The 15,272-nt window shown below is 39.5% G+C and overlaps 1 protein-coding gene across 6 annotated transcripts in view; it reads right to left on the bottom strand.

Annotated features, from left to right (window-relative positions):
- COMMD1 (copper metabolism domain containing 1) overlaps nucleotides 1-15,272 on the bottom strand; it is a 102,575-nt gene that overhangs the window by 39,036 nt on the left and 48,267 nt on the right. Inside the window, exons 3-4 of one of the 6 annotated variants that reach the window (XM_042445386.1) lie at nucleotides 14,851-14,967; nucleotides 13,280-13,322 (exon numbers count right to left, since the gene is read on the bottom strand). The exons of the other annotated variants lie outside the window; for them this stretch is intronic. Coding sequence (XP_042301320.1) covers nucleotides 13,320-13,322; nucleotides 14,851-14,967 — 120 coding nt within the window. The 3' untranslated portion in view covers nucleotides 13,280-13,319. Of the gene's footprint in view, nucleotides 1-13,279; nucleotides 13,323-14,850; nucleotides 14,968-15,272 lie in introns of those variants that run through there. 6 annotated transcript variants of the gene reach the window in all.

The raw sequence follows: 15,272 nt of genomic DNA, 5'->3' as shown, positions 1-15,272 counted from the left end.
CAGATCCAGGACTTACAGTCAAAGGAAAGCTTTTACTAAAAGAAAATAAAACCCTAACAGGCAGGTGCATAACTTTTTTGTGTCAGGTCTAAGGTTACAACGTATGTGTACACTTTTATATTAATTTTTAACACCCCCCCCCCTAATTCTGTGTAACCATATCATTGGTAGGTGGAATCCCAACTTTCCTGCACTTGAGGCTTATGAATGACGTAGCACGTAACAGTCCAAGTATCAGGCACCTGGTGATCTAACTGGGAAAATGTAACATTCCCACATGCCTCAGACTTAATTGCCTTGGGACAAATAAGCATATCTCTGTTCGCACCCTTTTTATATAAGCTATGGTTTACATCATAAAGCTCAACACTCCCATCATTGCATATCACCATCTATAAATGCATATAAAATAACACAATCAAAAACTATCATCTATTATAATATATATACACAGTGCCCCTGCACCATACATGGGCATGTCATACATGGCCTCCAGCTTGGAAGCCACGGCAGAAATAAGCCTTGCGCCCCCCCCGGAAGAAGTGATGGGGTGTGTGACTGTGGCAAATGCGCAGTGCCACACACCACCGCACAGCGCCGCGCATCGAGCACAAGCCCCTTTACTTCCATTGGGACTCAAACTTATGTGTTTTTTCTTTTACGCGGGGGGAGGGGTCCGGAATGGATCACCTCTGTGTGTGTGTGTGTGTATACCCATGTCCCGTTCATTCTCCCATCAAACCCTTCCCTGAGCTGTTTCAGCTCTAGCAATAAAATTCCCCCCAATGCATACCAAAGCCTGACTTGGAAGGCCTCACTATCAGGATTATGTTCTAAAGCCCTTACAGCACAATTAAAAGCGCATTAACCCTTGATGGACAGACTCTCATGTATCAGCCATCAAAGTAAAACAACCTAGCCCATCATACCTAATATATCACCATTTGTATCCCCTCATGTTTTATACAGTCCATAATCTCATCTCCAACCGAAATCAAATTTATGGCAGAAGAGCATCATTTATATGTGAATCTGACAATCACACAGTGAAGACCTGCATTAAAATGCAACATAATGGCATGATTATTGAATAGCCATGTTGGTTGTTGCTCACATCTGCATGTCTATATTCTTTGGTAGCACATTGCTTCAGGGCTGCTGTGTCACTGTCTTTGCCTTCCTTTTATGTGAAATATGTATGTTATTTGACAGAAGTGCAGAGCAGAAGCAATAACAAGCACATTGGCTCTGCTTCATCACACTGCCACATGTTGAAGGGTGAATGTCTTCAGCAGAGTGTATACTATCCTCTGCTGATGGCAGCCCTCCAATTCATAGAGGGCAACTCCATGAGGGAGCAGAAATGAATGTATTTGTTACCACTATCTCTCTTTACAATGTTAATCAAGTGAAATAGAGATACTTGATATTTTGTTGTTTTCAACTTATGGGGACCCTATGGTGAACGGGTTTTTCTTGGCAAGATTTGTTCAAATGGGATTTGCCTTCCTCTGGGGCTGAGAGTGTGTAACTTGCCCAAGGTCACCCACTGTGTTTCTATGGCTGAGCAAGGATTCAAACCCTGGTCTTCAGAGTCAATACACTATGTTGGTTCTCTGATACTTGACTAGGGCTATGGAAATAGGTTCAGCTTGTGAAGACTGGTGTAATTGCTACTGACACCTGATGAGTCTCTAAAGCAGAGGGAAGTAATATTCTTCTATGTACCTCTGGAATTAGCTTATATTCCTTAAACAGTTGCTGTATATACTCATGTATAAGTCTAGAAATTTTAGTAAAAAAAATTGACCACAAAAACCTGAGTCGACTTATCCACAGGTCATTGTAAGTACTGTACTTATCTCTTTTTTTTTAAAGAAACCATCCCCTGGTGAAAAGCAAGAGTTTAATCTGTCCTGATAGCACTGATCCCCACCTCCCCTTTATTCTCTCATCCATCCAATCTTCAGTATGAACACAAAACAGTTATGTCTGCGTGAATTTTGTAAGTTGTTTGGCATCGTTTTCTTTTCCTCTGTCCTTTAGATCCTTTGTTACATGGCCTTAAGTTTTACTCTCGACTTATCCATGGGTCATATAAAAGCCATAATTTTAGCCCCCAAACCTGGCCTCGATTTATACATGAGGTCGGCTTATAGTCAAGTATATACGGTATCTTCCTTTCTCTTCTCATTTTCTAACAGTATCTTCACTGTCCATGAACTAATATGGTTCAGGGGAGTCAGACATTATAACAAGATTGTATTATTTTATATGCAAACATAAATATTGTGTACTATGCCAAATCCAGCTAACAAGTTAACAAATTGTATGAATTTGTGTGATAAAACTTAGTACAAATCAGTATGACCAAATGACTGAAATGATTATGGATTTATGAACATTCAGATGACACACAGCACCATTTTCTATGCCAGAGGTAGGGCAAGCCCTAGACGTTCATCTGTCACAGAGTTACATGCTGGCTTTGAGCAGGGATCAAGCCAATGGTAGAAGGGAATGAGAATACCCTCTTTTCTCTATTTCTGTCACCCTTTTCTCCTCCCTCTACATCTGGCAAGCTGCTTGAAAAAGAGCACACTACTCTTGCAGAGGCTTGAATTTATCACCTGCAGAGGGCTTTTGGAACTAGACTATGGGCTGCAGGTTTAGTATTCTGCTGTTATATGATGTGCCTTTTCCCAAATACAAGGGGTTGTGTTCTTCTTTAAGAACTGGCACTGTTCTGCAGGTCTCAGTAGAGCTCAGACAAGACATCTTGTTTTTTTTTTTTTTACTGATTAGCAGTAAATTCTTTTTAGACTGCTGGCTTTAAACACTTCTCCAATATCTTGCATTTCTCATCTGAAAGTCTGACTGGTGTACTTTGCTAAGCAACTGACAAGCAACTGGTATAATTTAACTCGAACATGGAAAAATGTCTACATATGGCACATTTTCTTGGCTTAAGGCTGCAAGATTATTTGCTCATTCATTATGGAAGGGGACCAAAACTCTGGCACATGGTTGTTGTGACAAAGAATGATATTCACCCTTAGAGATAAAGGCAGTGATAGGGATCTGTTTCTGACTGTCTTTGTGATTTTCTTTGTGTTTGGGACTATGTTGCAGCATATTGTTTAGTCTTTTATGTATGTCTGTAAAGCAGCTGAACTGGCTATGTGAAGTTATAACCTGAGCCTGCTGGCCTAAAACAAGTGAAACCTGATCAGGAAGTTAGGTAAAGAAGAGGAATAGGTAAGAGGAAGTTTATTCCTTCAGAGCAATGAAAGGAACCAGAAGTTGCTGGGAACAAAAGAAAGGAGAAGCTGAAAAAGAATCCAGCTCTGTGAGGAAACAAAGTAGCTGCCTTTACTTGGAAATTTACCATTCTGTTGTTCTGCATTTGACTTTTGAACTCTTATTTGTATGAATTCCACATGAGCTAAGTGTGTCACTTGATAAAAAACGTCAATCTGAGAAGGCCAAAGGATTAACACACCTGACTTTCCACAGATGTGTTCAGAAAACAAAGACCAGTTGTCTCGTGAGAAACAGCACACGACACTATTTTGCTTTCTTTTCCCCCACACACCAGAGGCTTGCTGATAGATCTGTACTACACACAGTTAGTTCTTATGCAGGCATTGCATGATTATTATTTGCTATTTGACGTTCTTTTGTCGCCTGTTTTATCGAACCATTTCCTGTATTACTATGTATTTTATATGTATTATCCTATTATCTTTTAGATTGTACGCCATAGGCAGGTTTACTCTTATATACTTATTGTTTTATGTACAGCACTGTGCAAATCTACAGCGCTATATTAATAATAATAATAATAATAATAATAATAATAATAATAATGCAAATAGTAAGAACAAGCAGTGAGATAGGAGGGTTTTCCCACATTTTGTTGTTGTGTGCCTTCAGGTTGTTTCCAACTAAACAAAAACTAGGGAAGTAAGTGGGGAGTGGGAATTGAAATTCTTAGAGAAGCTGAGATCACTCAGCATTCCAGGATTAAAAGCATTATTGTCTTTTGGAGGATAATAATATCTGGTTTGTATTTAAATGCAAGAACCAGAGAAACAGAAGATAATTTCTTTTCTAATGTAGCCAGTTGCTATCCATCATATATAATATTTCTTGTGAAAGCTGTCACCCAACTTTTTTTGGTGATATGGATCTCATATTGAATCACACAACCAAACTTGCAACCTCACGTAACCTTTGATTTTGGGGTGGCCAAAATTAGTTCACTTCCAGTTCATTTATTGATTCTTCTGGTTTACTTCATGATATATTTTTAAAGGCCTCTTCTAAGCCTAAAATGACTTGGAAGGGCCAAACACGTAGTGAAATTGAACATTATGCATCTACAGGTGTGAAAGAATATTTTTGACGATTTTTTTAAAAAAAGTACTTGAGTTTGTGTGCATATGTGTGCTGGAGGTTGTAAAAACAACCTTTGGACTGCAGCTGTCCAGAGTCTCCACTTTCCCCATTTATGCCTTATAGTAACCCTACTGCTGAGTCAGGTCAGCATGACTCTCCACATTCAGGCAGAATAGGGGCATTAGTGGTGGTGAAGTACATTTAGATTCTGCACTTACAACTATTAAGTGCAGAATCTAAGATTACTTATCTCTCACCTATGCTCAGCATTGTAACTATGAATGTTTATTAGCTAACTTGCTGCAAATTCTTTTTTGCAACTCTTTCTTGGTTCAACTGCTTGTGTACACTCTGTTTGTGCCTTGGGTATATGACAGCTCTTTAATTCTGGAGATGTACAGTGCGCCCTTTGTTTACACGGGGGATTCGTTCCAGACTCCCCCACATAAAACAAATAACGCGTATGCTGAAGCCTCATTTAATTGAATAAGGCTCGTGCATGCAGTGGCATGGCGGCATGCACATGACATGGGTGTGCACCGCATTCATCCCTATGGGACACGCCACCCCTTCCTCCCTGCACAGCTTTCAACATATGCTGAAAGCTGCGTAAAGCACGCCCACATATGACACGGGCACACTGTATATAGTGTCATGGATCTTTGGTGTTAACTGTTGTTTCATTTATTATATATTAAGGTAATCTGTTTAGCTATGCACTGTATATAAGGTAAGGAGCTGTTGGGAGGGGATGAGAGACTGGAATTTTAAGAGTGAGGGTTGACTGGTGAAATGTCTCAAGGGATCTGAATAAGACTGATGAATGATAGTTGATGACAGTTGGTATAGTCAGTGTAGTTAGGATAGAAAGAAGAAAGGAGTAAATAGAGGATTAGATGTGAGAGAGCCAGTCAGGTTTAGGAATGAATGAATGAATGATGTTTTAAAGTTTGAAGCAGCTATGAAAAGATTGAGTGAGAGAGCATGAGCGCTTTTTAAAAATTTTTTAAATTAACAATTCAGTAAAACACATATCATACAAACACACACAGAACAATTGTACAGACCACATCAAAACTTCCTAAACTATACAAATGATTCTCAACTAGCCCTATTTTATAATTACAAACTCTTAACATTGTCTAACGTATTATCAACAGAAGCTTAATTATATAGTCAATATATCCAACTGTTAACCCTTATTTATCCGTTTTTGTCCACTCCCATTCGCTTCAGTTTTTGAGCTTAATTATCTTCTATATACCTATTATCCAGAATTATCTATAAGTTCTTATATCTTATACATCTACCTATACATCTACCTTTTCTCTCAGTATTAAATTACATTGATTTCTTTTGTGTCCCATCTTTATTCTGTCAACGCAATATATCTGCCTTCTTTTCCTTCCACCTGTACATACCTAATCCAGGAATTCCGCTTTTCATAAAAAATTGTTAATAATTTATTTTTTGAAAGAAAAAATAGTTCATCCATTTTGTACAATTCATACAGTTTTAGTTTCCATTCATCTATTGAGGGAATTTTCTCTGATTTCTAATACCTTGCAAACACTACTCTAGCTGCAGTTACTGCCAAAATATCAATTTTCCTTCTTTCTTTTCCAGTTTCTGTTCCTCTACTATATTCAAAATATACATCTTTGGGTCCACGTGAGTATTAAATTTAAATATCCTTTTTCATTTCCCCATGTATCAATTTCCAAAACTTTTCAGCCTTTTTACAGTTCCACCACACATGCATATATGTACCTACTTATGTACTGCATTTCCAACATAACCCTTTATTTCCTTTGTACATTTTGGATAATCTTATATGGGGTCAAATACCACCTGTACATAATTTTATAACAATTTCCCCTAATATCAGCATTAACTGTATATTTAATTCTCATCTTCCATGTCTTCTCCCACTGTTCCATCATAATATTTTGATTTAAGTCTTTCGCCCATCGGACCATACATTCTTTAACTGACTCGTCTTCCAATTCCCATTTCAAAATCAAATTATGAAATTTAGATATCCTTTTTTTTTGGCCTTCCTTGACTATTTTCTTGAATTTTTGATCACCCGGTGCAATACCAATTAACTTTTTATCTATTTTAAATCTTTCAACCAATTGTCTATATGTAAACCAATTGCACGAGAAACCATGTTTAATTATTTCTTCTCATCAGCTCTGTTCTGAATGTATTAAATAATTAATCTGTTTTGATACGCTCAACTTCTATTGATAAAATACTGGTTTTGTATTTATATGCTTTGGATCTCTGGGAACGCTATATGTTTGGATTCAGACAAGGTATCTGTGGAGGCACCACTAGGAGTGATGTCTAGTGGGGATATAACAGTAATCTTGAGGGCATCTAAAAGGTTCCCCATAGTTGGTGGTAACAGGAGTATGACAAGAGGTCCTTACATTGGTGGCAGAGGTTAAGACAAGGGAAAGCCCTCACTCTTGGTGGGAACCATGAAGTTTGTGGAAGTCTTCACATTTGATGACAGTGGGGGTTTAGGAAGAGCCTCACGCCTGGTGGAAAACCAGTGTATTAAGAGGTAAATGCCTACAATGCACGCTGCTCTCAAATGGTTAGAATCAGAGAACTGGAAGAGGCTCCAAGGGGTAACTAGTTCAACGCCTTTGGCAGTGCAGGAATCCAAAGCTTAAACATGCCAACAAAGCATTCCACCACACTCTGTGGTAGTGCATTCTACTGATGAACAATTATTACCATCACAAAGGTCTTCTTAATGTTTATTTGGAATCTCTTTTACTGTAATTTAAATTCATCCATGCATGTTCCAGCCTTTGGAACATCACAAAACAAACTCACTCCATATTTCATCTGACAGATCTTTACATATTTAAAGATGGCTGCTATGCCATCTCTCCCCTTCTCCAGGCTAAACATATCCAGCTCCCCTAACCATTCTCAAAGAACCTGGTTTTCAGGACTTTCTCCCTTACTTAGTGCATCTCAAAATGCTGCCATATATTTGTCTAAATCAAATTAAAATTACTATATATACTCAAGTATAAGTCTAGAAATTTTAGTCAAAATTGACTTTAAAAACTTCTTTTGACCTATCCATGGGTCAAAGTAAGTGTTGCACTTTAGCTGTTACTAAAATAGGAACCATCCTCTTTTCTAAGCAGACTGGAGAAAGGTGGGGCTCTCTACTCTCTCTGACATGTCACCGATTTCTAACCTTTTGAATGCCTGGGTGGGAAAATGGTGGTGGCGGCAGCTTTTTGGCAATTCTCCTCAAAGGAGTGCCAAGAGGAATCAGGCTTTGAAGGATTTCAGTAAGGTATTTGTGTACGTTTGTCAGCTTTTCTGGGTGAAAATAAAGCAAAGTTATCACATTCAAGTTAAAGGCTATAATCACTGCTAACTTAATTGCCATTTTCTTTGCTTTGCCGTTTCATTCTTTTTGACATCTTGTGTTTTCTTAGCCCTGCCTGTGCCTGGTCACTTCCTACACACATCATACAATCATGATTTACCATAGTTCCTTCCTCATCCATCTAGTCTATGATCACAAATAGTTAGGTCTGCCAAATTTTTGTAAGTTCTTTGGCATTGTTTTCCTTTGTTTCATCCTCTTCATCCTTTGTAACATTCCAAGTTTTACCCTCAATTTATACCACAGGTCATAATTTTTGCCCCAAAACCTACCCGTGACTTATACATGAGGTTGACTTTGTGAGACTTGGGATTGCTCTGACCAAAAATCTACAACAAACTAATGTATAACAAGAAGTTTATTGTAAAAGATAAGGTAGAAGCATCCTGGATCACGTCATTGCTGAATCTGGAGAACTCCAGATAGAGCCAGCACTTTAAAATCCCCCAGAACCCCCCCCTTTTGATTGTTTTTCCTTCTAGTCAGCCTTTGATGTAGAATTCCCCCTTTGTTCTGAGGGGGGGGGGAAGAAGGAGGGTTTGCCATTTGGTTCCTAGTTCCGTTAACTAGGGGAGATCTAAGGCTGTATGCATCTTGGTATCTGTTACCCGTCCAACCCTCATAAAACTGCCTGTCTGCGATATGTGACCATCCAGCCCATTCCCCATGGTGGCAGTCCTCCTTCCCAAAAATGCCTATCTGTCTATATCTCTACTCCCTCTCTATATATGCTTATCTATCTCTATCCCTATTTGTATGTGAGAGCCTAGTCCCTGACCCCCATTCTGCAGTTTATCTAACTACCTACCTACCTATCTATGGCAGGTTATAGACCGCCGCTTTGAGGCAGTCTGCCGCCGCCATTTGCTCCGTGTGGGAGCCGCAGAAGCCACACCGCACGGCTCCCGCACGGACCGAAAAAGAAGCTCCAAAATGGAGCTTCTTCTTGTGGTGCCTCTGTGACGTCGCGAGGCGCCAGGGGCGCATTCGCGACGTCACAGACGCCGCGACACGTTCGGATGCACAGCGTCCAATACGTAAAGATGGCGCCGGCCGTGTGGAATGGCCGGCGCCATATTGTACGGACAGAGTCTGTACTAGAGCCAGGGGCGTCTAGAAGAGACGCCCCTTTTTTAAAATGGGACGTCCTGCGGACGTCCCAAGTGCCGGTCTGTAACCGGCCTATCTATCTATCTATCTCTACAAACCTCATGGCAGAATACACCCTGAATGACTGACTGAAGGTGGATTCTGACAGACTTAGAGTAAATACGGTATTCTCTCTTGTTTATTGGGAAAGGAAAGTTCCACACAACAATGTACTATGAACATATCATTTTAGATTTATTTTTTTATACTTAAAACATAAATATATCCTTATTTGACTAAGTAGTTTCATGGTAATGAAATGCTTTGTGCTACCATTTTACTATAAGAAATATATTATTTATTATAGTACTAATTAATAAGCATTTTCATTTTATGAAGACATCAGAATCGGACAGTAGAAAAATAGAGGAGATGGAGTTAGTATCAAAGTCAAATGTATAGTGTAGCCACTCCACAGCACTGTGCTTAACGCTTGCCAAATACACTGATTCTCCCTACAAAAATGCTTCCTGGACCATTTTAAATGACTGCCCCCTTTTGCAAATCAAGCTCAAAAATCAATGGACAATGTGAAAGATGAGCCCAGTAAATTTGCTATTGGGCATTTACCAAGCATTTTCCAAGAAGAGCTGCACTGACCTTCCTATCAGTTTTCTCCAGCATGGGCTACACTAGCTCTTCACATTCTTGATAACTGCAGATTAAGAAATATTTTGTCCAATTTTTTTTTGTTTTGACCAAATCTTAGTCCTTTAATCATAAACATTGACTAGCTATACAAATTTATCCAGGACAATAAGGAAATTGAAATAGTTAGAGATTTCCCATACCTATGATCAAACACTGATCAGAATGGGATTGCAGCCAAGAAATCAGAAGAAGACAAGAAATGGGGAGAGCAGCAATGAAAGAATGAGAAAAGATCCTAAAGAGTAAAGATATACAGTGCACCCGCGTTGGGGGAGGGCGGACTGTACAACTGAGCTCCACAGTCAGAATTGTCCAATTTATTGTACTGCCCATTACCATGTACAGATGCGAGGGCTGGGCAGTGAAGAAAGCTGCCAGAAAGAAAATCAACTAGCTTGAGATGTGATGCTGGAGGAGAGTGCAAATGGGTCCTTGAACAGATCAAGTCTGAACTCTCCTTGGAAGACAAGAAGATCAAAGTAAGGCTGTCAAACTCTGGCCACTCATGATTCATTAGAAAAGACAATAATGCTAGGAAAGGTAGAGGGCTGTAGAAAGAGATGAGGACCACATACCAGATGGCTGGATTCAGACAAATCACAGGCCAAAATCTACAGGATCTGTGCAGAGCAGTGGAGGCCAGGGGGAGATGGCTCAGGATCTCCCTAAGTCGACTCAAGGGCAATAAACAACAAACACTGACTGTGCAACAATATATTTTGAAAACATCAGCAAATATTACCTGCTAATATTTCAAATTTCTGAATGTGATTACTAAAAATATTGTTTAACTACAATTCCTAACTAGAATTTACTTATATTCTTTTTTTGGTAAAGAGACAAATGTTAATTGTCTTCTTACACATAAATATCTGGGAAACTAAATGAATAAAACAATGTTATAAGACAGTATAGTATGTAAAATAGAGTTGGGGAATGAGTGATCTTCCACATGTTGCTGGACTCCAACTCCCATCAGTCACAGACAGAATGTCCAGTGGTTGGGAACTGTGAGAATTGTGGGTCAGCAATATTTGGAGGGCCAAAGGTTTTCTATCCTTAGTCTAACATTAACTTCAGAAAAAGATTAGCGAAATAATACTTAAGCACCAGTAACTATTAACAACTAGATAATAATTAATAGCAAACCAGCTAGTACTAATAATATTTTAAATTAAGGTTTTCCTTTTAACAGGTAAACTAACATAATAAGTGCAGATAAGAACCAACTGTTCTATAGAACACGGAACACATAAGTAAAATGGTTCAAATTCTTCATTAAGAGAATAGTTTTTAAGTGTTCTTCATGTGTAGTCTATTTTAAGTGAAAACAAACTTATCACTTATTACATTTTAATATATATTTACATATGACACAAAGAAATAGAAATGATCACAAATAATACTGCTCCTAGCTGCTTAGAGATATTGGAAAGAAGGGCCATTAGATAGAATAATAATAATATTAATAATAATAATAATAAATTTTATTTGTATTTTCCCGCCTCTCCCAGGTGAATCGAAGCGGGATTACAACCTATTTTAAAATGCAATACAAACAATCAGTAAAATCCATTAAAATTACAGTTAAAATCAAAATTTACAAGCGACAGTGAAGCAAAGATGTTCTTATCATAATCAAGGAGTGGATCTATATCTTACATAAGATCAGGTGGGTATGCTCGCCGGAAGAGATCTGTCTTAACTGCCCTCTTGAAGGTCTCCAAGGAGATAGTAAGACAGATTTCTTCCGAGAGACTGTTCCACAATTTTGGAGCAGCTATGAACATATGCATCCATCTTGCTTTGGCATTTTACTTAAGGCCAGAGATGTCTATCTACTATGGCTTGCTCCTAAATTCTGCTTGCTTGAAATCTTTTGAGACACTCCCGTCTGCAGAATTATTCAGTGTGCCTGTTCAATTCACACACTGTAGTTTGATTACAGGCTGACGGAACATTAATTTTTCATTCTCTTAAAGCTACACCTTTGAAGACTGACACCAATTCAAAATGTCAAGAAAATTACTGGTGAGCTCTCACCTCTTACTCTGCAGATGAGCAGGGACAATGTGTGAAGTAATCACTGGTTTGTTTTAAAGTTCACTCATTCCTTCACATAAATTCTGAATCTACTGACAAAATTCTAAACTTTTTTACTGGTAAAGAAGAAAAAAGTAAAAAATAAAATTAAAATGATGCCAGGCCAGGATCTGATTTTCATTTTTAAAGGTACAGGGCAGTCAAAGGATTTCATGGCTGGCATCCATCGTTTTTTGTGGGGGTTTTGGGCTATGTGGCCATGTTCTAGAAGAGTTTATTCCTGACGTTTCGCCAGCATCTGTGGCTGGCATCTTCAGAGAATGCATGCCTCGAAAGGAGGTGCTTGGTGTGTGTGTGTGTGGTGTGTGTGTGTGTGTGTATACATACATACATACATAGATACTGTGTGAACCTGGGAAGGCAGGCAGGAGTGATTTGCATGTGTATTGTTCTGTTGCTAATGGCAAGGCCCCAGGGTGGGAGGAATGCAATAGAGGGTATAGTGCTCATTCTGCTGGGAAACCCCTGACCCTGGGGGATTTCTCATTTGAAACCCTCTTTTGCAAACACTCTCCAGTTCACAACAGTGTGTGTATGTGTGGTGTGTGTATGTGTGTTGTGGTGGGTTAATATATATATAAACAACACCACATACACATACATACATACATACACACACCCAAACTCCTTTCAGGCAAGCATTCCGAAGATGCCAGCCACAGATGGTGGTAATAACATCAGAAATAAAACTCTTCTAGAACATGGCCACATAGCCCAAAACCCCACAAAAAAACTACACTACACAGACCTTCATTCACATAGTCATATCAGAATGCTGAGGTCTTTGGGAAAGAGAATGAAATGAAGAAGAGATGAAAAAAAGCGGAATACTGGAGGCTGGGGACAAATATAGCAGAACTGAGGGTGCTGGTACAGAAAGATTATTGGCTAGAAATTTAAGCAAGGCGCCAAAATACAGAAACTAGACGAGAGGAGAAAACTGTATCCATAGATTTCATACCTCTAAATTACAATTGAGTAAAATGTTTAATCCTATATAGAAACAGAGCATGTGAGGGCAAGCATAAACAAGGAAAGACATGGTTGACAGCCACATAATAACTATGGGTATACAGCGGTTAACAAAGCAGAGTGTTCCTCAGCATTACTTCTTTAACAGAAAATTTGGTGCCAAGGCAGAAGAAGTAATATGGGAAGATGGGGATCGGTTATTATACCACAAAAAAGAAGAGCTGTTTCACATGTGTAGGGTTGCCCTAAGTGAAGACCTCCAACCGGGACAATTAGGAAAATGTAGGCAAACATTTTCAAATGTAGACACTTTTTAAAAATGGAGGACATGCGAAAAAATTGAGTTTTTTTAAAAAAATCTTAATATAAATGCTGTTTTTTAGCATGATCAAAATGGAGGACATTTGGCATTATCTAGACAGATGGCAGAGAAATGGACTTGCCCTCGGGTTTCAACTTCAGAAGTGTGTACTTGGTCAAGGGACTGTGGTTTTCTCACTGGCAGTGAGTTTGTAAAAATCACAGCAAGTTACATTGGCGTGCCTCAGAGGCTTCTTGATATCAATATCACCATCACATCGTCATCGTCTATCATCAAACATCAACATCAACATCATCACTATAATTGGCCAAGAAAGGCAGACTTGTTAGCATTCAAAGCACCATAAATTACACAAAAAATGCATGGCATATATTTAAATAATAAAAATAGAAAAAAAATAAATAAAAACAAGGCAGGGGGTGTGTATATATGAATAAAATTAGTAATAAAATAAAAACAAGCAAATAATAAAAATTAATAAAAAAACAAGCAATAATAAAAATTAATAAAATAAAACAAACAAGCAATAATAAATTAATAAAATAAAACATAAAGCAATAATAAAAATTAAAAAATAAAATAAAAATAAGCATTTATATTTTTAAAATTCATTTTAAAACCCCAAAATACCAAGGCAGACCTGCCATGACATGGCTTTAGGAGGGCTGTGAGCTTTTCTTGGGGAAGGGCCTCCTTTTTCCTGGAAACCCCTGCCTTTGCATGCCCTGTCTCCTGGGTAAAGCTTAAGGATCTGGTCTCTCTGCAGACAAGGCAGACAGGGGGCTTTTCCCGGAAGCCTTGGAAGGAACACAAGGGCTTGCCCTCACCCTCCTGCCCTGGACAGCCCCAGGAAGAGCCTCCTCTTCCTCTTCTATTTTCTATTCTCTCTTCTCTCTCCTATACTTACCTTCATCTTTCTCCTCTATTCGTTATCTCCTCGTTCCTCAACTATCCTCCTCACTCCGGACCCAATTCTGCCTGGGCTTCAGGCACCCTTACCCTCCTCAGTCCTCCTTCTCTCCTCATCTCCCCCTCCTCCTCCTTTTGAAAGCAGGCGTGCGCGCGGGGGGGGGGGGAACCAGGGCAGGCACGCGGGGGGGGGAGAAAGTGGTAGGCGACGCACGGGTGGGGGGGGAAGTGAGGCCATGCGACGCGTGCACGGATGAGGCCTGGGCAGCGTGCAAGCCCTCCCAGTGGGGGCATGGTGGCGGCGGTGCTTCTGCTGCCCACCGAGGAAGAAGAGGAAGGCGGAGCCGGAGGAGGAGGTGGGTTGGCGCCGCAGCAGCCGCATTAGCGGCAGCGGCAATGGCCGGAGCAGGCCCCCAAACCGGGAACAAGGCGCGGGTGGGGGCCCAAACCGGGCCGGGACCGGGAGGGCCCCCCCCCGAAACCGTGAATGGCACGGGGGCCGCCGGGTTATGGCAAGCCTAAACATGTGTCAGGATGCTTTTTATTCAAAATTAACAATGTGTACTTGTGAAATGAAGTAGCTCACATAAGCCTTGCATATTGTGAACAAAAATGTTTTAAATTTTCTAGAGACCATCTGAAGGCCGCTTCCAAAATAAATCTAGGGCTGACTTTTTCTTTCACCAGCTTCTACTTTTCTTATGATTTCTATTTTGGTGTCCAAACCTATAGATCTATGATTTTTTTAACATGCTGTGCACAGAAACTTTCTTCTGTTCATGCATGCTCAGTAAGGGATTCTGGAGGCAACTGATCTTTAACTTGCCTATTTTCAACAACCACAACCCTACAATAGGATCAGCTAAAACAGAATCTCATTCTTTCCCAACTAATGTTTTATTGATTTTTTTTTTACCCCAGGTATGTTGCTGCTACCCACACTGAAAGTCTGTTTCTCCAGCTGTCTTTCACTATGCCGCCGAATGGTGATGCTGCTAAAAAGCTTCCAACTAGATGAAGAGGAAATGAAGGGCTGGGAGGACATAAAAACACTTTGTAAAAAGGAGCTTTGCTAGCAAAGGGTTTGTTAACTAAAGCTTCATGTGCCTTGTCTATCTCCCACCTCTATCACTTATCAACTCCACTGGATATGTCTGGTCTTATCTAGCTACTGGGAAGTGTCTCATGAAGGAGCCTCTGAGATGCAACAGATAACAGAAAATAGCAACAACTGTCTTGCTCCAATTGTTACTATATATTTTCCTTTTTCAGAGTTGATATGTGGTATAATATGCAAAGAAAAACTACTGACATACTGCACTCTATTTAAACAAGGTT

Source organism: Sceloporus undulatus, chromosome 1, assembly GCF_019175285.1.
Source record: "Sceloporus undulatus isolate JIND9_A2432 ecotype Alabama chromosome 1, SceUnd_v1.1, whole genome shotgun sequence".
Classification (NCBI taxonomy): domain Eukaryota; kingdom Metazoa; phylum Chordata; class Lepidosauria; order Squamata; family Phrynosomatidae; genus Sceloporus; species Sceloporus undulatus.
Note: the sequence above shows the minus strand (reverse complement) of the source record. Positions and strands in the feature narration are given on the sequence as shown.